At 35.9% G+C, this 25,427-nt stretch overlaps 1 protein-coding gene across 1 annotated transcript in view; it reads right to left on the bottom strand.

Annotated features, from left to right (window-relative positions):
* The window catches only part of LOC120781499 (nucleoside diphosphate-linked moiety X motif 19-like), a gene marked incomplete at its 5' end in the record, with an annotated part of 74,735 nt that extends 49,672 nt beyond the window's left edge, over window positions 1-25,063 (bottom strand). Inside the window, 2 exons of the mRNA XM_040113722.1 lie at window positions 5,953-6,034; window positions 24,564-25,063. Of these exons, the coding sequence (XP_039969656.1) occupies window positions 5,953-6,034; window positions 24,564-25,063 (582 nt within the window). The remainder of the gene's footprint in view (window positions 1-5,952; window positions 6,035-24,563) is intronic.
* Window positions 25,064-25,427: the final 364 nt, after the last annotated feature.

Below are 25,427 nucleotides of genomic sequence, written 5' to 3'. Positions count from 1 at the left end.
TTTTTATTGATGAACATATTTCGACATTAATATGGGCACTGTATTTTTTGGTCAGATATTTGTTGTATGGGACTATCCATCGGATGTCTATTTCAATTAAATGTTTATTGGCACGAACAACTATTTTATTTCCATCATTGTGGCGGCGATATTGAGGATAGCCGTTAACGTTTGAAAGCGTATTAGCATGAAAAGTTTTCGGATAGTTTTTGGAGCAAATTCCCGTATCAGTCATGCAAGGCGATGATGGATTAAGTAATCCACATGGGCCATGAATCATACATTTTGAGACTATTTCATACAACTCAGGCTCTGCCTCCTTATTAGGAATCTCAGCGCAAACAACCAGGTCAATTTCAGAAGGGTCGCGAATAACATCTTCTTCGTGAAGTGCTACTAAGATGTGGGGATGTGGTAGACCCCGTTTTTGAAACTCAATGACATTTAGGTAGTATTTCACCTTTCCAAACACATTCCTCTCGGGAAATATATTTCATAAGCTCATTGAGCTTCTGCTTAAAAACCCGGCTATCAGTTCTGGACACATTTCCGGTCCCTGGTATCTCTCAATATTCTGAATGACTTCTGGCCATTTTGGGTTGCATGTAAAAGTTATGAAAAGCGACAGTTTTCCATATTTTCTAACCATAGCCATAGCATACTGGTAATGCATGTTCATATTTCGAGGAGAGCCAACAAAACTTGAAGGAAGTACAACTATACGACCAGGACGAACACTTTCCATATTTGCACCACGCATTAAGTAGTCATGCAAACCAGCATATGTTTCAACACGTAGCTCTTTCTGATGAGTTCGCAGAAATGCCAGACGTGCTCCTTCAATTCTGACATATTGGTCAACTAAATACTGTTGCCAAAGTTTACCTGACGCATGAAGCAAGCTGAAACCTTCTCTTATCGCCATAAGGTAAGCAACAAACTGCAGTTGGGTTAATTTAAATCTACATTCCGTACGATGACCCTGTTCATGCAGAAGAGTTTCATCATATCCTCACTCGCCATAAGGAAACAAAAGCGGATATACTAATGGATCACACAACCTATGTAGCGTTGAGACAAATAATAAATTCTGCATATTAGATTTCCATGAAAATATTCGCAAATTTCGATTTCCAGGTGGTTCACCATCCTCTGTTGTGAAAACGGCCTCAATTTCTGAGCAGTTTGGCAAAATATAACGTCGATCAGTGCTGTTAAAAAGAAGCATGCTAATTCGGCGAGCATTGCGATTTTCTTCTCTGGCCCTCTGTTCCTCTTCGCGTTCAACCTGCGCCATATGCTTATACTCATTTGCCAAGGGGTTAATATTTGAAAGCATTTCGTGGATTTCTCTCAGCAAATACCTATCGCAGTTTGAATTATGTTGTGCCCTTATATCAGTTGCTTGATCCGTGTCAACAATAAACAGCTGGGCGTAGGAGAATTCCGAAGGATGATCTGCATGCAATGGACCTACCCTATGATATATTGATCCATGTATTCGGAAGCAATATGGTCCGCGCCCTGTACGCTCCGCAAATTTCGCTTCGAATGGTGCAAAAGCAAACGAACTGTTTAGCTGCCGAATATTCTCCAAATAGTGTCTCCGCCAAGAGCTCAAATCATTTTCTTACACAGCTTTCAAAAACTCAGGTACACGTAATTCTTGAAGTTTAACTTTTCCGCCATGACAACATGTCGTAAAGCCATTTCTTACCTAGTAACAATTTCAACCAAATATTAAGACAATAAGTATGTATATACATATATTACGAATATAAAACAATTAAAAGTACAGGTACCTTTTCACTTCCGAAATGTTTTGCTTTACAGTGTAAACATATATTAGTCAAACCCCCAAGCGAACTATACTCCGAAAGACTACGGAGTTTAGGGCAGCTTTGAAATAACTTGCCATAGATCCTGCATGACCATGGCTCTAATAAAACAGGTCAATTCATATACATACATACATTAACAATTAAAAATTCCTTTTTATCTATAACATTCACCTCTTCTCTTCGACCTGTTAAACTCCTTTTTCGTCTAATTCGCCTTTGGTTTGGCATTTTATTTTTAATAATTAATCTGAATCTGAACTGAAATTCGATGTAGTATGTATGTATTCGTTGGTAATAGCCGCCTTGACTTTTGGAAGAAAACTGAACTGACTCAAAGCTTACCTAAAGCAATAACACTTCTAATCAAAATAACGCCGACAACAATATTTCTGTTAGATTTTGCACTTGCGTCTTCGCCCATACATATGTATATACATACATATGTTTGTAAGTATGTATGTGTGAATATAAAACAAAGTAGAGTGCGCATGTCTTAGCTCGTACATACATATTCGTGCAACATAGAAGAGAGCGCATGTCAAATCGTAGATAGCGCCTTAGCGCATGCATATGTATGTATGTACCAGTGCACATGCCAAAGCAAACATTTGTAATTTGTAATATTCGTCATTCTCTTATTGTCATAGATAACTTGATTAGAATCTCTTTTCTTGCTCTCTCGCTTGCAGCTGATCTGTTTTCTGAGCTGGCAACAAAACACAATCAGGGTGCCGTCAACCAGCAGTTAGTGAAAAAGGCGGGATGCCAGAAAAGCAGCGCTATAATTACTTGACGAAATTAGTGTGAAATGAAACTGTGCGAACATATTTTGGCAAAATAAATGTTTATAAATTAATTAATGATTTTGCATTTTAGCATTTACATATATATGTATGTATGCATTTTCAAAGTGTTTAATTTAGTGTTTTGTATAATTTATTAAATACCCAAGTTAATATTTTTCAGCAGTGGCATCATTGGCAAATGTTATAAAAAATGCGAATTTTGACAGCTCTCTCTCGAACCAAAGAGTCTCGTATCAAGTTATCTATGCTTATTGTCATTTTACTACCGAGCAGACAACATTGTTGTCGTTAGATTTCGCACTTGCGCCTTCGCGTATGTGGGTATGTATGTAACGAAAGCAAATTACAGAAACATTTGTAATTATTCATTCTCTTACATATATGCTGTTTTCTGTAGAAGCGCTGCTTATATTAGCTTAATGTAAAAATTGAAGAACTTTAAACGCAAATATGTCAAAAGTGGTTCAATGAATTTAAAATCTGTAAAATTTGTGCAAAGTTTCAGATCGCACACTTTAATTTGATGTATTATTTGTCACTGTACGTTTTGTAGATCTCTGGAAATAAGCGCCTTGTCTTAGAATAATATATAGATTATATAGGCGATATGGAGGCTTACATATAATATATATGTACAAATCAAGTTATTATAATTAATATAAAATGCTAAACTACATTAGGTTATGGGGTTACATTTTCAGCAATGTTTTTCTCATAAAAAAATTAAATATTTTATTAGAATTTTTTTTTTTTGGTCACAAACATACACTATTTATTAGCAAAGAAATACTGAAATTGTTGGAAAAAAATAGTTTAAACTCGGCCATTGCGACGCAATTTCCGGTGATTCCTCGAAAAAAGAGGATACCGAGTTGGCTGTATAGCTCCTTATAGAATTATCTAAAGTGAAAAAATACATATTTTAATTAAATTCTTAACTTAGAACTTGAACGAAGGAAAAAATAACTGAAAAGCAAAGAAAAAATCCAACAATCCAAGTCTTCAAGAATTGTATCTCAAAGACCTGTGTAAAATTTCATAAAGATCTTGCCAACCGACTTCAAAAACATATTTTCGAAAAAAACGCGAGTTACATATTGTAATATTCACCCTATTATTTTTTACATTTCATTTTGTACCTTACTTTTATCTCTCCTTTCAAGTCATCCTTTTCTTTAATATATGTAAAGGTTGGTACGCAGCTCTCAAGTAATTGCTCAAGAAAAAAAAAACATTATTTCTCAAGTAATTTTGACAGCTGGTTACGCATTGTGAATGATCTACATTAGAAGAGCAAGAGAGAATAAACAAAGAAAACAAACTTTGTGCGTAATATGTATGTGCGTATGTGTATGGTAACATAAATATTTTCATTGAGATTTAAGAAATGTTGTTGATGATTGGTAGGTTTTATACAACATTTCAAAATGGTATATACTTCATAATAATGATTTCAACTAATTTAGGATGAATTTGACGATTACTTCGAATTTCCTTCAAGAAACAATTGTTGATTTGATTTGATGGCCTCAACACCCGCGCCGTTAGTTTTACTGGATAAGGAAGCAAAGACCTCTCTCAGCGAACCAAAAACCAAACTTTATAAGTCTCTCATTATTCCCGCCCTGCTATATGGTGCAGAGGCATGCACGATAATAAGATATGATGAGTTGACGTTCCGAGTTTTCGCTGCGCTGGCTAGGTCATTTCGTACGTATGGACGAAACCACTCCAGCTCTGAAAGTATTCGACGCAAAACCCGCCGGGGGAAGCACAGGAAGAAGAAGACCTCCACTCCGTTGGAAAGACTAGGTGGGGAAGGACATGGATTCGTTTGGAATCTCTAATAGGCGCCACGTTGCGAAAAGAATCTCGTATGCGGTGACTACGCCAATAAAGAAGAAGAAGGTAAAGTCTGGTAATTGGAAAGTATAGAAAGAAAAATAAAGGAAAGCCTATTCACTTAGTATATAGATACCATAGATTGAACTTCCGGTTATCTTTATAACATACAATTTACAAATTTTCCCGGACTAGCAAAAAAGAACTTCATTTTCATCAGAGGCAAAACAAGCATGACAACTTTTAATCCAATTTTCTATACAACGATTTTATTCCTTTTCCGGCCTTCAGTAATTTTTTTCTTCCGGTTTCGGCTTATTTTTGGAGCACTATTTGCTAGATTGTTGGACAGTTTTGACGTCATATGCATAACTCAACGTCTTGTCGTCAGAGGATAATTTGCTATTTGCTATTTGCTACCTCTAATCTACGACGCTTTTTTAAAAGATTGAAGTCTTGTGGTAAGAGTTTAGAACTAAAACGGTTCATATTCAAAATATTACCAAAATTTAATGAATCGATCCCTAAGGGATGTTGAAATTCTCTGCTATCCTTATAATGCTAACACGAAGATTTTCAAGTTTCTTTTACTTTGTCGATGACGATAAATCATTAACAGTGGTGGGTTCTGAACTTGTATGAGGCAAGTTTTCGACGACTTCATGACTCTCACTGAATGGTTTGTGCCAACACACGTTCAATTATTTTTCTTTTTGTGTCTCATAAATAAATAGCCAAAACAATATAGGAGTCGTTTTCTCAATGTCTCGTTAGCAACCATATGTCGGTAAAATTAACCAGAACCTTCTTTCGGTAAAATTAACCAGAAAAGAACCAAATGGTTGCTAACCAGACCAGTTTGTAGATGTTACAGAGATTCTGGGTATCGATATCGTCTCGGCTTTAGTCCCTCCAGTAAGAATGGTGGCCTGGAAGATGTGCCGCTTTAGCTCTGTTATACGTAACCTAGTCCCGTTGCACAGTTTGGACGCGTTCAAGTAACGCATGAGTATGACAGTCACATTAACTTTGGGTTCCAACTTGTGGGAGGGTATCCCTGACAGGTCGAGGAAATTTAAGAATTCTACAGGGTATATAGATGCGTCGTCAGTTATCGTCACCGTGACTATTGACATGTAGGTTATCACCAATTGATCGAAGAGTGCACAAACAAATTATATCGTGTTTTAATTGAAAAAGTTAAGTTTAGTTCCCCCTTACATTATCGCGAATTCATTTTCATCGATTTTCACATAGAAATAAGATATTTTCTCGCAAAAAAATGTACCCTATGTACTAATTCAGCGTGTCAGCTAATTCCATACCAAATTTAATTAAAATCGCTGCAGCCATTTAGTCGCGAAGAAGTAACAAACATACACACTCACAGACTTTCGCCTTTATAATAGTATGTAATGAACAATTGTGAACATACATAGCATATATTATTCTCAAAAACTAACCATAGCTCTTTTGACTTCACTGTGTTCCAGAAGTAATGCCGGCTTTTTTGTAGAACTTACGAAGTAGAACACGGTGTCATATCTGTAAATATATTTATAAAAAAATTTGTTACATCGACAAACTAATATTCATGGTGAAGCACTACTATATACATATGTATATTTATGGTAGGTAAATAAATTGAATAAATATAACGAGGAAAGAACAAGAAGCTTTCCATAAAAAAGTCTGATGATGTCAAAGTGTCGTTTTGGCAATTTTTAATATGTCATAATCTGTATTTTTTAATGTATGTATTAAGTACTGTTTACTATTTCTTCACAGAAAGATATACGAAAGAAAAACGTTTATAAATAGTTCAATTTTATTATCAAAATCCCCAGTTGCAACTTGCTCTCATTCAAGAATAGAAGCCATTGGACCATCGAGAACGACGTGAATTTGTTGATTTTGCTTCGGAACAACTTGAAAACTATGACGATTTTTTTAAGAAAATCATCTCCTTAACTCACTGTCATCTGAGTAAATAAACAAAACTATCGATTCTGATGCGAAGAAAATCGACAAATTATTCATGAGCAACCATTACATTTGTCCAAATTAAAATTTTGGTATGATTTTTGGCCTCGTGGAATCGCCGGTCCGTACTTCTTTTCATAGGAAGCAATCAGTGGAGAGCGGTATAGATTAATGATATTAAATTTTTTATGGCACAAAACAAGGCTACGTTCCACACGGCACGAGAAAAAAACTAATTATTGCTAAAAACATATGGAGATTCGATTACTTCAAGAACCATTAGACATGTTCTTGTGAACCAGACTCTCTTCAAGCTTTAGAAGTCAATATTTAACGTGTTATTCATGACATACGGCATGATTTAGTGTAAAAAGTACGCGAGAATTGGGTTCATCGAATTCGTTCCTGCAAACGAAGTCGAGTATTTGAATTTCCTTCTTCTTCCTTTACTGACGTAGACACCGCTTACGCCTATAGCCGAGTTAACAACAGCGCGCCAGTCGTATATTCTTTTCGCAGCGTGGCGCCAATTCTCCACCTTGTCTTTCCAACGGAGAGGAGATCTTCCTCTTCCTGTGCTTCACCCGGCGGGTTTTGCGTCGAATACTTTCAGAGCTGGAGTGTTTACGTCCATATGTACAATATGATCAATTCGCTGTCTTTTAATTCGCTGAACTATGTCAATGTCGTCGTATATCTCATACAGCTCATCGTTCTATCGAATGCGTTATTTGCCGTAGCCAACGCGCAAAGGACCATAAATCTTTCGCAGAACATTTCTTTCGAAAAACGAACAACGTTAAAGAAAAATCGTCAAAAGAACTTTATCTTGGAACAATAGAAGTGCACTATCAGTACAACAAACAATAACAACCCAAATAGTTATTTACTATTAAACAACCAGCATCTCAATAGTATAAGCAGCACTAAGATTTATATAAACCACTGGAACAATAGCCTCTAAGTCACTTTATCATTATCGAAATGTATTAATAGAATTATGATAACAGCCTTGAGCAGCGATAAGCATAGCCTATATAAACCACTGGAACAATAGCCTCTAAGTCAATTTATCATTGTCGACTGTTGAGTAACAAGTTCTGTATACCACTTGTAAAGGTAAAGTTTGAGTTTAATATATTCAATACTTAAGTACATGTGTATGCTGTGAATTATTATACGAATAAAGGATCAGTCAATACCAATCTCATAGGCTGACTTAAAATTATATTTATTTTATTCCTAACCCGAGTAAATAAATTAACTGGCGCCCAACGTGGGGCACCCACAAAAAAATAATCATCAATAATATCCTTAGTCAGTCTGCCTGAAAGGGAAGAATCTAGTCCCTGGAAACGAATAAAGGATTAATTTAAACCATCCAAGAAGTTTACCAGTGCATCATCCCACACAACGTCAATGAAAAGGGATTCACATAAAAGTCCTAATACGACAATAAATTGCAAGTAAAGGATCAATATACCATCCTTGGAAAACAACACGCTTTCATAGAAAGAATACCATATCAAGCAGAGCTCCAAGAATACAACTGGAGACCGATCTTTGATAAAATAAATCAACAAATAAATCAGCAAGATGACTGAAGCAGCAAATTTAGTTGCATTAACCAACGCAGTCGCCGATCTGCAACGACAGTTATCCGAATTACAATTAGGAAGAAGTGCAACCATTCCACAACGAACAGAGCAAATATGTTGCTACACCAGACCAGAAGAAGTGGATCTGAATATGTTTAAATCAATAACACAATTTAATGGTGATTACAACGAGAATCAGCAACAACCACCACGAAATCCGCAGCCTCAACAGAATTATCAAAATCCATTTAAGAAAGTAGCAGGAGCATTGGGATACAACCGAGAACGAGACAATACAAGTTATGCTTATATACGAGTACAACCGAAAAATCAACGGATCAATCAAATTACACACGATCAGCAATCAAATACAGAATATGAAAATAATATTTTTTATTCTAAGGCATGGGCTACCAACGCTTGTAAGGACCTCAGAAGAAGGTAACTCAGTGTATATTTTAATTGATAGTGGTGCAGAAGAAAGTTAAGTAAATCTAAAAATCCCTCACGCAAAAAGGATAGAAGTAGAAAGTAAAAAACAAGGCGCTACTTTACACGGCAAATCATTAATTAAATATAAAAAGAAGTGAACATAATAGGATTCAGTATGGAATTTTTAGAACTCGATACTTTACAAGATTTTGATTTCTTGATAGGAATTAAAGGTTTTAAGCAAATGAAAGCATTGATAGATACAGAAAGAAATGTATTAATTGTGAAAAAGAATAAATTAACTAGAATAAACTATATGATAGGAGAAGAAATGTATAAAAAAGAAATAAATGAACTACAGTAGAGGCAGAAATCAGAACAGAAACAAATAATCCGATTTGGGTCAGCATTTGTAGAAACTAAAATAAAAAAATTATTAGATAATGAAATAATACAGCCAAGCAAAAGCCCGTACAATTCACCCATATGGACAGCTTCTAAAAAAGGGAATGACGAGCAAGGCAATCCAAAAAGACGCATGGTTATTGACTTCCAGAAGTTAAATGCGCAAACAATCGCTGACAGATATCCCATTCCGGACATCACCACTATGCTCCAAAACTTAGGAGAAGCACAGTACTTCACGACGTTAGATTTGGAATCAGGATTTCATCAAATTAAAATAAAAAAGAAGACAGGGAAAACAGTATTTTCAATAAATAATGCTAAATATGAATTTCTACGACTACCATTTGGACCGCCGATCTTTCAAAGATGCGTTGACGATATTCTTAGACCATTTATAGGAGTATGCGCATACGTAAATATAGATGATGTCCTAATATATTCAGCTAACCCTGAACAACATATGAAAGATATCACCAATATAATACACACTTTACACGCAGCCAACATGAAAATCTCGGGTGAAAAGTCAACATTTTTTCAAAAACAAACAGACTTTTTAGGGCATATAATTAAAAATGGTAGAATTACAGTATATCCAGAAAAATTGAAGCTATAGATAGGTACAGAACCCCTACAAATTTGAAAGACTTAAGATCTTTCTTGGGAATGACCTCATATTATAGAAAATTTATAAAAGGATTTGCATCCATAACGAAATCATTAACACTCTACCTACGAGGAGAGAATTGTAATATTTCAAAGAATAAAAAATACCACCGTACATATAAAATTAGATGACGAAGCGCTTAAAGCAGTTGAAACACCAAAAAATAAACTAAACGAACAAACAGAATTATTCGAAGCAAATTTTGGAAAAGGATTTGATTTGACTACAGACGCAAGCAATCATTGGCCATTGGAGCTGTATTGTCACAAGGCAAGAAATCTATAGCATTCATTTCACATCCATTAACGCGAACTAAACAAAATTACTCAACAAACGAAAAAGAAATGTTAGCAATCGTTTGGGCACTCAAGAAACTTAGGAATTATCTGTATGGTCTCACTAGTAATTAGTAACTATTTACACCGATCATCAATCCCTAATTTTCTCAATATCAGAGGACAACCCAAATTCAAAATTAAAACGATGTAAAAATTTTATAGAAGAATACGGAGCAAAAATTAAATATATTAAAGGAGATTTAAATGTAGTAGCCGACGCACTCAGGCGTCAAGTAAACGTAACCACGAACGAGTCAATACTCGGAGGAATCATCCTCACCAATCAGAATTAAGGATGTCAGCGCTCCACTGAACCAATTTAAAACACAAACTGTGATAAAAAAAATGTGAACAAAATGCATTAGAAAGAGCATGTTAATTATGTCACACCACAAGACTTGATAGATACACTAACGAAAATTATCAAACCTAAGATCACGGCCGCATTTTACACTACACTAGAAACCTGGTATGAAATTCATGATATTATAAACTCTTCATTCAATATAGAGAAAAAAGTTTTTTGTCAAAATCTATTAAAGGACATTACAAGTGAAGAGGATAGAGAAAATATACATTAATTAAACGTACGCATGAAAGAGCACATAGAAACGCAAAAAATAATACATTAGAGATACTAGAAACTTGCTATTGGCCAAATACATATAAAAAATGATGCAACCCGACTAACTAGAAATTGTAGCATTTGTAAAGAGAACAAATACGAACGCCACCCGACAAAACAAGTTTATGCAAAAACACCCATATCCGAAGGTATAGGCACACAAATACATATGGATATATTTGAAATCGATGGAACGATGTATCTCTCATGCATAGATAGATACTCAAAATACGCATATATGAGAAAATTAAACGACATATGAGAAAATACTAGAGGAGGTACTCACACAAATATTCCAATTTTGTAATAAACTTCTTACAGATAATGAGACTATATTTAATAGCATAGCAGTAAAAGCTCTATCACAACGGCTATATATTGAACATTCGATGACCGCAGCAAACCATTCAACATCTAACGCTCAAGTCTAACGCTCAAGTTCAACCATTCTGGAAATTACTAGAATTCGAATTAAACAACCTAAAGCAACCGCGACTGAAGAACTAATCAACGCAATCAAGCAATACAATAGGACAATACATTCTGTCACAAAAAGGAAACCTATTGAATTATTTTTTGAAAGGAGCAAGACTGAAGGAATATAAGAGTTGATTGAAAACAAGCAGTAGTATGCCATACCACAATAAAAAACGAACACAAAAGGAATATAAAGCAGGGCAAACAGTTTATGTGAAACAAAACCGACGAAATAAAACAAATCCACGCAATTTGAAGAAAATAGTAGAAGAGAATCGTGAGGACACAATTTTACACAAGGACTACCTCAGAAACAATGATGAATATAACGCTAACATTAATCCTAGCAACATTCTTAGCTCAGGAAATAACCGACTTACAAGATCGCAAGTACGTGCTAACCGAGACTTTTGTATCAAGATCATGAATACCTATTCCATATGACGAACTTAAGCAAAATACTGAAACCATACTGCGAGATCGCCGAAAATAAAGGAGAGATGCGTAGTGAAGACGCAACAGAAATAACATTGTTCCACAGAATAGAAATCCTCAGAAAACAACTACTGAATAATAGACGAGCCAGACGCTCAAGACGATCACTTGATTTCTAAGAATTGATTTTGAAATTTATCACAGGAGTCCCAGACCACGACGACCTCATTGAAATTAAAACAATACTCAACGACATAATTGAAAATAATAATAAACAAAGTCAAATTAATTCCAACTTTGAAATAATGATGAAAACATTTGATATTAGGACGATTAAACAAACAGTTATATTGCAAAAATTATACAAGGAGTTATTTGACTTAACTACGACAATTAATTTCGTGAAGAACGGAGATTTTTATTCAGCAGCAATAAATACAGACGAGATTGAAAGGATATTAGAAAAGGAACAAACTAGTATACCGGTTATTAACATACTCGAATATGCAGACACGCATGTAGGTAGATTAGACGACACTTTCATTGTAATTTATAAATATCCAGTCTTTAAAACGAAATGCACAACATATAAAGTTACTCCATTATCATATCGTCAAGGCATTTTGGATATGACAAAAATCGTAAGTAAGTGTGAAGATAAAATAATATTAACATCTAAATGTAAAAATAATTTAAGTAAATACATTTGTAAACAAGAACCTGATGACAATTATACAATACCAATAATCGAAGGTTATGAAGCCCATTGTAATGTTATCCAAGAAAATAATGCGACTACTATAGATTTAGGACATGGTAATGTCGTATTACAAGGAAAACATATTTTAAACGAAAAATCAATTGAAGGATTGAATTTAATCCAATTTAATGAAACAATTATTATTGACTCAGAAGTATTCCACAACCAGGAACAAGAAATTAAAGATTATAATGGGTTGTCAAAAAAGTCTTGCGGTATTTTTATTGAATTTCTTTTTTATTGAAATTGAAATTAATTTTTGATAACTCATGCCCAGCTCTTAACCGATGCTACGGCTGCTACTATGCCGGTCTCTTTCGACCAATTCAGAGATTTTATCGCAATTTTCGACGACAGGCCTTCCGGAGCGTGGCGCATCTTCGACCACCTCTACATCAGAACGAAAACGTTGAAACCATCGTTGTGCGGTGGAAATGGAAACTGTATCGGGTCCATAAACTGCACAAATTTTATTAGCGGCTTGAGATGCATTTTTGCCTTTATCGTAGTAGTACTGTAAAATATGCCGTATTTTCTCTTTATTTTGCTCCATGTTTGCGACGCTATAACTCCGGAACGACTTAAAAGAAACGACAATCAATCAAACACGGATTAGCGCGTAAAATGAGCTTTCCAAAAAGGTATAGCATGACTCGATGCGAAAAAAAGCTAGAACTACGCGCTTTCATCGCCAACTAGCGAAAATACCGCAAGACTTTTTTGACAATTATTAAAGCTAATGGAAACGAAAGAATTCACATACTTGAAATATTGGAATCAGAAATCGAATATCAATTTGACAACATTAAAAAATTAAATAAGTTTTTAATACCATTTGAGGAACACCCAATCAAGAATATGTTCATAACGATAGGAGTACTTGTAGTCCTAGGATTAAGTACATTTGTAATATTCAAACTATATATGTATAATTTATCAAAACACTGTATATCTGAGAAACTACAACCCTCCCATAGAACTTGTAGGAATGACTGATCTACTCAAGACTCCAGTATAGATCAGGAGATCTATTTTTCACAAGAGAGGGGAGAGTTAACACTTTAACATTTAACACGCCTTTGCTCAACTCAGCATAGCAACAGCTAACCACAAGTATAGCATGATATCACTACAACAAACAATCCCAAACAAATAAACATCAAAACAGCCTTATGTTTTAGTAAACGAACAACATTAAAGAAAAATCGTCAAAAGAACTTTATCTTGGAACAATAGGAGTGCACTATCAGTACAACAAACAATAAAAACCCAAATAGTTATTAACTAGTAAACAGTCAGCATCTCAATAGCATAAGTACCACTAAGATTTATATAAACCACTGGACCAATAGCCTCTAGGTCACTTTATCATTATCGAAATGTATTAATAGAATTATGAGAACAGCCTTGAGCAGCGATAAGCATAGCCTATATAAACCACTGGAACAATAGCCTCTAGGTCACTTTATCATTATCGACTGCCGAGTAACAAGTTTTCTATACCACTTGTAAAGGTACAGTTTAAGTTTAATATATTCAATACTTAAGTACATGTGTATACTGTGAATTATTATACGAATAAAGGATCAGTCAGTACCAATCTCATAGGCTGACTTAAAATTATATTTATTTTATTCCTAACCCGAGTAAATAAATTAACTGGCGCGACGACTGTTTGTTTGACGACAGGAGATACATATTTCGTCTTGCCCTTGTTCACTGCCAGACTCATTTGCTTTGCTTCCTTATCCAGTTTGGAGAAGGCAGAACCACTACGCCACTACGCCAGCAGCTGTACACTCTTATAGAAGATTGTACCTGCTCGATAAGTCCTGCAGGTCGAATTATTTTATCCAATAGCAGGTTGAAGAAGTCACACGATAGGCCGCCGATTTTGTTGTTCTTCAGGCGGGTAATTGCTATTCGAACTTCTTTATGGTCGGGCAATGGAACATCTACTCCATCGGCATCGATTGGGGAATCGGATTCGCCTTTTCCTAGCGTTATGCATTCACTGCCATTCAGCAGGTTGGAGAATTGTGCCCTCCATAATTTTAGTATGCTCTGGGCATCAGTCACTACATCACCTCTGGGGGTTCTATAAGAGTATGCTCCGGTCTTGGTCGCCGCATTTTTGCGTAGAAATTTCGAGTAATAACCCTGTCAGCCAGCTTATCAAGCTCTTCATATTCACTGATTTCGGCCTCTCTCTTTTTCTGTCTGCAAATTCGTCCCGCTTCCCTCTTTAACTCTCGGTTTCTATTCCATACCGTTCGTGTTGTGATTGATCGTAACGTTGCGAGGTAGGCAGTCTGTTTTGTCTCCACTGCGACACGGCACTCCTCGTCCTTCCAATTATACAGAGTTGTTGACGAGTGCTTATAAAAACACCTACCGTCAGTGCGAAAATGGTCTAAATGGGGAGATAACTCTCCATATAACCATACTGTAAAAAAGTACTAAATAACTAAATACATACGTCAGAGACACTAAATTTTATGAGAGCAGGTGTTAAAATTGGACTATGGCACCGCCCACATTCGCTAACCGACCGACTGATTTCGACAAAACGTGGCATTCTTCTCCTATTCATATGTCACAGTACGAAAGTGGATGAAATCGGACAAGAACCTACTTTCCATATAGCACAATTTTAAATTCCATTTGATTCTTTCACTTTCCAGTACATAAATCAAGAAGTAATTAATATAATGGGATACTAATAACTCTTTTAAAGTATACCACCTAATCAATACTTCCCTGAGCCCCCATATACCTAACATGAAGATTTTTCGAACTTTCAGGTGACTTAATACTGCATATTTCGGCCAATATTTCAGTTATCTCAATGAAAATGGGAGAGCGTATTTTACTCATAACAATGTACCTTTGTGCCTGAAATAGATAAAATTGGGCGAAAACCTGACCTATGTGAGGTACCTTAATGGAACCCTGAAACATTTGTTTAGAATGTGGCATGATAATAGTTAAAACAATTAATATTAAAAATGGCCGAAACGATAATTAGAAATCATATTACCACCATTAAAATTATAATACAGTGGGCGTCCAATATAACGAAACTTATTTTGCAAACCTTATTTGTATAATTTAAATCGAATGGTTTTTTTACCTGAGCAACATCCCATCAAGCGGACCTCCCATTGTCCATTTCATCACAAAAATTAAGTAAATGTATATTTTTCATAAATACGACTTTTGAAAATTAAATTTTTTACTATATTTTTTTTAATGAAAATTTTAGTTACTTTTACTTAAAAAATTGTTTTTAAATCAACCGTTAAAGAAATTTTCAGGATTTGTCGGAAAACATTTATTTTTTAATATTGTGGCGCAAACGATCTTAGTTCCCGGAATGTGTGAGTGTCGAAGTTTTGTTACCGATCTAGCACATATGTATGTATGTAAGGGCTGCCGGATTGTGCAGCAGAGACAGTTGTAATTACAGTGTTGCTTAGTAAAGAGCTATAAGTACGAGGTATAAGCATTAAGTTGTTTGAGTAATAAATAAAGATAAGAGCATAGCCATTAAGTTGGGACTTTTATTTTACAATACATTTCAATCCATCCGATTTCATCCATTTTTACAGCGTCATTAGGGGTGCTTCTGGTCTAGAGTCTTTAGCGTATCTAGTTATTGTTGCTTAAGTGGTTGTTTGGAATTTTAGTGCCAATGTCGGTATGTGGGAAGTGTACGCGGTTATCTTTAGATTTCGTCCATATTTACATTAGGGGTTCTTAAGTTCTACATCTTGAGCGAATTTGGTTATTGTAGCTTAAGTCATAGATAACTTGACTCGTTGGTTCGAGATAGAGCTGTCAAAACTCGCAGTTTTTATAACATTTGCCAATGCCACTGCTGAAAAATATTAGCTTGGGTATTTAATAAATTATACAAAACACTAAATTAAACACTTTGAAAATGCATACATATATAAATGCTAAAATGCAAAATCATTAATTAATTTACATAAGCATTTATTTTGCCAAAATATGTATGTTCGCACAGTTCAATGAAATTTCATTTCACACTAATTTCGTCAAGTAATTATAGCGCTGCTCTTCTGGCATCCCGCCTTGCCAGCTCAGAAAACAGATCAGGGTGCCCTGCCAGCTGACAAGCGAGAGAGTAAGAAAAGAGATTCTGATCAAGTTATCTATGGCTTAAGTGGTTAAGCAGATATGTACAATAACCCAATTAGAGGTCGGGCCACGACCGTTAAATTTTAGCCCAAAGGTATCTTTTTTTACTGCGATTACAGTTCTTAGTTATAGCTATTTATATGTTTGGCGTTTGGTGGGCGTAGCAGTAGTCCGATTCATTAATCAGGATATCTCAATTTTTACTCAAGGTGCAGCTTGCACAGATAGAAGGACGGACGGGTAGACAAACACGCGGATTTCAACTCGGTTACGATTTTCAAAGGTTATTATCGTCTACTCGTAAATAACAAAAGAAAATTAACAGTAAATTTAATTTAATCGTTAAATAAGTTTATTTATTAATTTGTTAATATTAATTTTATTTATATAAATAATAATAATTGTGCTTTAAAATGAGCCAAGTAGTAAGTGCTAAAATCCATTAAATAAAAAGAGTCATAAGCCTGTTATTAAAAATTTAGTACTAGTAACATTCAATTGAGCCTAAAGTTTTAAACCTTTTGTCCGCTGAGAATTGCGTAAGTATTATAAAGCGTAAACTTGAGAAAACTTGCTAAAAAATATAAATAGCAAGCTAAATATCGACGCGATTGATTCAAAAGTTGATAAAATCAAAGATTGTTGATCGTAAGTATTGTAGGACAGCAATTTATTTAGGCCTACAAATAATCCGACATGTTAGCAAATTTATACTATCAATTTCGGTTTTAGCAACGAAAAATTAGAACGCTACAGTCTCTAACATCACAGTCGCAAAATAACTGTAAACTAGTGTAATCAATTAAAATTAAAAAACTACTATTGGAGCGGGCGGAACCGCTCCAGACAAGTTACGAGCAGAGATAAAGAGATGTCCAACTCCTCTCTCACTGGAAGTGAGATAGCAATTGCTAAACGTCAAAACCTACTGAACTTTGACAGCTAATCGAGTTCAGTAGGTTTTGACGTTTATCAATTGGAAACGAGCGATGGTCAGATTGAAATCTTACCAAAAATATATGTAAACGGAGGGATTTGTTGCATCGTTCAAGACCACTTATAAAAAATGTAAAATAATGAAAATTAAATAAATTTGTGAAATTTAAATTTTTGATGAAACGTTTTGTAATTTGAAGCATCGTAGTATTATTTTCAATGGAAAATGATTAAAAACATTTAATGATTGAGAGCTAACAAGCTTAAATCCTTTTATTGGGTATTGAAAGCTCAAAAGTCAGTTGTTCTAATATACTTTAAAAAGATTTAAATAGTTTCTCCATATAATATATAACCACTATATAGTAATTTTTATTCGTACTAAATGTTGGGTATTGGGTTGATAAATGCCCAAAAATTGTTATTTTGTTCAATCTGGCAATAATGGAAAATGTTATAAAAAAAAACGCTAATTTTGAGGCGCTCTCACACTGGAATAAGTTTAACATCCCTTTATTCCTGTTACGAGTTTATAAGCGTTAAAAACATTGAGTAACGCTGGTATTAATCATAACAATACAAATGACATTCTTTTGAATAATATTAAGTATTATTTTAAACAAACAGATATTAGATCCGAAAAAATCCTGAGTACTCAAAGTCCCGAAAAGTATTGAATAATCTTCTAAAGATATTGGGATCAGGATTTACTTCACAGTAATAAAAATAATATTAATAGATTAAGAAATAAATTTATTTAAAGAAGAAAGTGAAATTACTATTAATATTCATTTGATATTTACAAGGAGACGATAATAATGATTGAAAATTGTAACAGAGCGATATATTTTTTCTCATAAAATAAACGCTTGGCGTTCGGAACACTGCGAGAAATAAAAGCTATTTGCGAGCAGTGAAATCTTCTTCTGGAATCTTAAACTTTGTTAAATAGCGCATCATACCTTAAAAGTTAGCAAAAAATATTTATAGCTATTTTTATTATATTAAAAAAGTATTTTCCGACAAATCCTGAAAATTTCACTAATTTATCATTAACGGTTAGTTAAAAAAAAAGCCGACAGTGAGTACATATAGGGTAGCAAATTGCTTTTGAAAGGTCTCGGGTTCTAAGATTTTCCACTACTAAGAGTGGTAATTTCTTCTTTCCCGAAGTATTGGCAGACGCTAAAAATGTTAACCTTTCTTTGGTGTTTTTTTCTGGTGCAGATAGTACTTCCAAAGAAGGTATTTTTTCAGGAAGCTATTTCCAACAAAATTAGGCTGGAGGAAAAACAAAGGTCATATTTAATCTTAATCCCCTTAAGTGGACACAACTTTTTATTTTTCAAAATCAAAACTTATATAAAGACATTTTTGGTTTCATGACTCTCTTCCACACCGATATTGAGTTATATATTGTATAGTATTACAGAGTTCATAGACCTTTCATTTGAATTTACTCGTTATATATAGTGTACCATGAATACAAACTGAGTGTATTGCACTAAATCTTCCTCTCTTGCACCGTAGCTCAAATATATAAGGGGTATTCTCTTGCTCTTGCAAAACCCGGTGCACGGTGCAAGAATTGCAGATTTACAACGGAACAACAACAAACACACGCAGAAAAATATTTGCAAGGGCTTTAAAATATGTCAGACCAAAACCTATGTATATTTGCGTGCAATGTCACGCAAAAATATAATTGCAACCCTGTTGTAGTTGCCATTTTACATAAAGACATATTACGTCGTTAAATTGTTGAGGAAGATAAGTTTTAAATGGATTTTATTATTTCTATTTAAATTTTAAAGATTTGTTACAGTTTTTTTTCTTAAAAACGTATGCAGAAGGTGCGCCAATTCACAATAGCCATGCTTAATAGTCATTCACAACAAATTGACCGAATTAGCCATTCATATATCACTAGATTCTGCAATGGGTGCTCTCGTGCTCTTGTATATTTCGGTATAGTATTTTTGCAATCTGCAATCTTGCAAGAGCAAGAGAATACCCCTATAGAAATAACTGCATTTACTCTAGTGAAATATTTAAAGAACTGCTTTAAATTAGTAAATTTGCCAAAGTTGTAAATACGGTACGTAAAAATAGTTAAAAATGTATGCTGCAGCTGGTGGCGGTTTTTTGGCTTCACGCCAGGCTCGTCAACAGAAGAAAATTCAGCAATTGCAAGCAAAACCACATCCACCGAAATTGTCAGCGTTATCAGGTAGTGAACATGGCGCTTCAACACTAACGCGCACCTAATCCCGTCAGTTCCACCAGCTGCCGACCAACTATCTGCGCACGCTACAAATACAGAGTACGAAATTAACTGCGAGCTATACAACACAATCAAAGCTTCTACTGCCTATCGAAGAAGGTGATAATCAGCCGGTGCTACAAATGCGCGTACAGTATGTACATACTCAAATGCAGCATTCTCATAGCCATGCTCATCCTATTCAAGCACATCCACATCCTCACTATCAGTTCGCGCATCAGCAGCATCATTCTCATCGAGGCATTTTACCGAAGTTGGTTCATCGGCATTCAGGCAGTGGTGCTAGTAGCTTTCATCAAACAAAGCTCCCAAAGTCGCCTAGAGGGACACTACCACTTGTCTCACAAATGGAAGCTACGCCATCTACGACGCCATTGGCTGCGCCCGAAGGTGCAATTACCACCTCAGAAAAGGTGGGAACTTTATCTGTAGATAAAGCTTCCATTAATGTACCTCACCATGATGCAAAGCACTGTTCAACCCGTTTAGTAAGATTGAGAGTAGTAATATATCAGGAGGAATTATTAACGACGAAGAGCACATGAAAGAACCACCGACTGCTCCATTAGAACGCAAGTGCAGTGTACATATATCGTATGCGACGAAATTACCGCTATGAATATCAGAACACAAACTTAGTTGGCGGTGTGGGCAGCAGGGTTAGGCGGCAGTTGAAGGACCTGCAATTTAATCAACAACTACAACACGAACCATTGCTCAGCAACGAGTCTCATCTTTGTTATAAGGGGCTAACGAATACACGTAAATGGCAAGTGTGTGCCTACTGTGAGGAAGGAATTTGCGTCTGTGAACATATCGAGGTAATACCTAATGCAAGTTATATAGCTGATTATGCTAAACGAGAAATGGATCATGCTTTTGCTTTAATCATTTAATGCTTTTTATTTAAAAATGTTCATATAATTGTACAAATTATTGCACATATACATATATTTATATATGTATCTATATCCTTATTTTATATATTTAGTGCATGAACTATGTATGTATGTATGTTTATTGCTTGGAACACAACGACGACTGCAAGGGAGCGAAATTTTCTTGTCTGCAAATACCAATTTTTTGAACATTTTCAAAACGGAAGCGCATATTAAGCAGCTGATGTACACAACTTCCTTGTAGCCGTACTAACACTGTTCACTCGATTGAGATTTAGATGTTTTATTAAAAAAGAAATTCTTTTGTGCAAAAAAAAAGTCCATTTATTTGTTTTAAATTATCAGTTGTTATTACAAATGATATATCAGATATATGCTTCTGTTGATAAAATAACTTTAGACTTCGAGCTCTGAATAATTTTACATTTCATATATTAAAGTCAACACTACAGCTACCAATCGTCGTCAAAATTAGAAATATTTTCAAATTAGCGACAGCGAAAACTTGACCTAAAATACTATAGGATTGAAACCAGTTTCGGCACCACTAATATTCTTTTTTGCCCATTTCACCCTTACCTATGATTGTACGACGATTAGACAATACTATTTTCTTCAATTTATTAATGTTTTCGTCTTTTCTTGGGCTTGGGCTCTTCTTTGTTCACATCTTCTCGACCCTCTGCGAACCGATAAACGTTACTTTTGTCCAAGGTAGCTTCACCATATGTCACAGTCAACATTCGGAGTTGCCCCCGCCACGATGTCAAAATCGTGCTTGGCGACTTTAACGCCAGGGTGGGTAAGGAAAGTATCTTCGGCACAGCAGTCGGAAAATTCAGCATCCACGAGGTAACATCCTCAAATGGGTTGAGCTTGATCGACTTCGCCCCCGCCCGAAATATGTTTACTAGATTCCAGCATAAGAAAATTCATCAAGCCACCTGGCTGTCTCCGGATCGAAAAACCACCAGCCAGATCGATTATGTTGTGATAGACGGAAGACACGTCTCCAGTGTTCTAAACGTGCGGACGATCCTAGATCCTAACATCGACTCGGACCAATATCTTGTTGCAGCCAGGATTCGCACCCGCCTCGGTGCAGCAAAAAACGCTCGTCAACAAACACAAGAAAGGTTCGACAGCCGAACGATTTTTTACTCGGCTCGCACTCCTGCTCTCTGAGAGCACTCGTCAACAACTCGGTATAAGGGAACTGTGGGACGGCATTTCAAACTCCTTACGTACATCTGCAACCGAAACCATTGGTTTTCAGAAAATGCAAAAGTACAGCTGGTACGACGAGGAGTGCCGTGTCGCAGCGGAGAGAAAACAGACTGCCTACCTCGCAACGTTACGATCGATCACAACACGTGCGGGATAGGATAGCTACGGAGAGTTGAAGAGGGAAGCGAGACGCATTTGTAGACGGAAAAAGAAAGAGGTCGAAATGCGTGAGTATGAAGAGCTTGACAAGCTGGCCGACAAGGGTAATGCTCGAAATTCTTAAACAAGATGCGGAGACTATCAGAAGGGGGATGTTCGAGTCTCAATCACTGCGGCAATATTGCAAAGCATCATGTTCGACGCAAAAATGTAGCGACTTTTGCAAATGTCAAACGTTCGAGCAACTCAAATTTTGATATTTCTTGCGCGCAAAAGTGACAAAATCGGCATCAACAAAATTTATGATGGAAAAAATGAGGCAAGCGAAATCGCTCTTTATTTTTGTCTATAACTAATTATTATCATTAATTGCGTTTCACGAGACATTCGAAAATGTGATAAATATATATCTGGAGGATAAAATTGAATCGACGGTGGGCTTTAATCTTTCACACAATACGCTCGATAGAACCTTATATGCGATGTTGAGGAGGCTTATCACACGGTAGTTGGCGCAGATTGTGGGTTCTTCCTTTTTGTGGATAGGGCAGAGCACACTTAAATTCAAATCGTTGGGCATGCTTTCATCCGACTATATTTTACAAAGCCGCCGCCACTTTGTTGTTCTTAAGACGGGTGATTGCTTTTCGAACTACTTCATGGTCGGGCAATAGAACGTCTGCTCCATCGTCATCGATTGGGGAATCGGGTTCGCCTTCTCCTGACGTTATGCATTCAGTGCCATTCAGCATGCTGGATAAGTGTTCCCTCCATAATTTTAGTATGCTGTGGGCATCGGTTACTTGGCTTGTACAAGAGTGTGCTCCGGTCTTGAAACCTTCTGTTAGCCGCTACGTTTTTGGTAGATTTTTCGAGCATTACCCCTGTCGGCCAGCTTGTCAAGCTCTTCATACTACGTATTTCGGCGTCTCTCTTTTTCTGTCTACAAATGCGTTTCGGTTCTCTCTTCGACTCTTGGTATCTATCCCATCCCGCACATGTTGTGGTCGATCGTAACGTTGCGAGGTAGGCAGTCTGATTTCTCTCCGCTGCGGCACGGCACTCCTCGTCCTCCCAATTATACAGGGTTGTTGACGAGTGCTTTCAGAGAGCAGAAGTGCAAGTCGAGTAGAAAATCGTTCAGCTGTCTGTTGTGATTGCAACTTCTCTACGTCGAACCTTCCTTGTGTTTGTTGACGTTAGTTTTTTTACTGCGCAGAGGCGGGTGCGAGTCTTCGCAGCAACGAGATATTAGTCCGAGTCGATGTTAGGACTTTGGAGCGTACGCACGTCTAGAACACTGGAGACTTGTCTGCAACTCTCATAGGTCCGCTCCAAGCGCTCATAGAAGGCATTGGTATTTGATCAAATCGACCTTCTTTTCCGTCAGGGCGTGGGGGCAAATCAGCGATATGTTGAAGTACCTCGCTTTGATGCGGATTGTGGCTTTATGTTCATCCACCGGAGTGAATGATAGTACTCGGCGACGGAGTCTCTCTCCCACCACGAATCCCACACCAAACTTGTGCTCCTTTATATGGCCACTGTAGTAAATGACACATGGACCTACTCGCCTCAGTCCTTGTCCCGTCCATCGCATTTCTTGGACGGCGGTGATGTCACCCTTCACTCTAACGAGGACATCAACCAGCTGGGCAGCGACACCTTCCAAATTAGGGGAAATTAATAATTAATAGAAATGAACCATATAAAAAATTTGCTTACGAGGTTTGTTCAAAAAGTATTGCGAATTTCTTAAAAAAGTGTTTATTTATTCATGAATATCTATAATTTCTCTTCAGTTTTGGAATCAAAAACGACACAGGGGCATATCTAGGGAATACACAACTAATGTATTGTTTTTGGCCAAATATTCGCGCACAAACAACGCCGCATGAGCAGGGGCGTTATCATGGTGCAATAGCCAATTTTAATTTTTCTACAAATCCGGTCATTTTCTGCAGATTACTTCACGCAAAGTACGCATAACTTGCAGGTAATAATCATTATTGATCGTATGACCGTTTGCCAACACCTCATGCTGCACAACTCCTTTGCAATCGAAGAAAACTGTTAGCAAAACCTTCACATTCGAACTAACTTGGCATGATTTTTCAGTCTTGGCTTTTGCGGAAGCTTCCATTGGGATAATTGAGCTTTGATTTACAACATGCTTCTTGATCAATATTTGCTGAATTATGTCAATGAAACGCTGTTTTTGGTCGGAAGTGAGCAATTTTGGCGCAGAAAGCGAAGACGAATCAAAACGCATTCAAGTAAAACGAAGTCAAATATCCAGGAGTGTTGTTTAATCTAAGACAACATAGATAACATTTATCGAATGACTAAATACGTATTAAGTTAATTACGTTTTGTAAAGAATGCGCAGTTCAAGATAAAAATATAGCACTGTTCGCAATATCGAATAAGCAAAATTCTTTTCGTTCGTAATATGGAAACATCAATAAGATAATTTTGATAGTCGTTAATCAGACGACCACTGTAATTATAAATTCAGCTAAGGAGTCCTCGCATAGCTGCATATTTATGTACATATATATTTAAATCTCGTCATTACTGAGGAATTTCTGGGATAAAGATAAAATAATGAATTTGTTCTATTTAATTACAGATGCTATGGGTAAAATATTGTATTGAGTAATTAAACCGATTTCAACAAACCTCTTTTCCGCAGTGAATGGTGAACGCCATAAAGACCATTCGTACAGGGACCATAGGTCCGGCACTACATGCAGACTCCGGCATAAATTAAGAAATTGTTTCGCGTCTTTATGAACGGCAAACTGCCATCGGACTCGATCAAAATTGACGTCTTCAAAATCTTCCCCAAAAGTAGGTGTTGAACTTAATTTTTTAAGTGTTTTATGGTTCCGAAAGAATAAAATTCCAACTTCCTCAAATGTTTCACGACAAGCAGTTATACGCAAAGAAATTTCACGTGAGAAATTTTTACCAGTGCTTAAAAGTGGATTTCTTCTTTTAGTAGTTGGCTCTTTGACAATAAGTCTATCTAATTGATTCGAGCTTACGCCGTACTCTTCGAAGTAATCCATCCATTCTTGACATTCATCTGATGCCTCCTCGAAAGTTCCTCCAGGAAAGACGCAGTGTCCAGGAGCAAAAGCCGTGTTCGTGGATCGTTCAAAAAGTAGAATCTGGAAATGTATTTATAGAAAAATACCTTTAAGTAGTTCCTTATATTAATTTATAATATTGCGAAATTTGGACTACAAAGAAAATATGTAGACTTAATTATTAATTTATTATGAATAATTTTTTGAAAAAAAATCGTGGTACTTTCTACAGTTAATGAATTTGTAAAATATCTTTAATTAAACACTTTTTGTAATTGTTCAGTGAGCGGCTTTTCTGAAAACATGGTACAATTTTGTTGGGAAATATCTTAAAATTTTGGTTCTTGAATTTACTTCAACAATAAATGATGCAGTTAAAAAAACATTTGTTTTTTAGTTTTAATGAAAAAATGACATTTTTCGCTGGTTAAATATATTCATTCCATTATTC

The sequence above is a fragment of the Bactrocera tryoni genome, unplaced genomic scaffold (genome assembly GCF_016617805.1).
Source record: "Bactrocera tryoni isolate S06 unplaced genomic scaffold, CSIRO_BtryS06_freeze2 scaffold_7, whole genome shotgun sequence".
Lineage (NCBI taxonomy): Eukaryota > Metazoa > Arthropoda > Insecta > Diptera > Tephritidae > Bactrocera > Bactrocera tryoni.
This window is presented reverse-complemented; position numbering and strand designations above follow the sequence as displayed.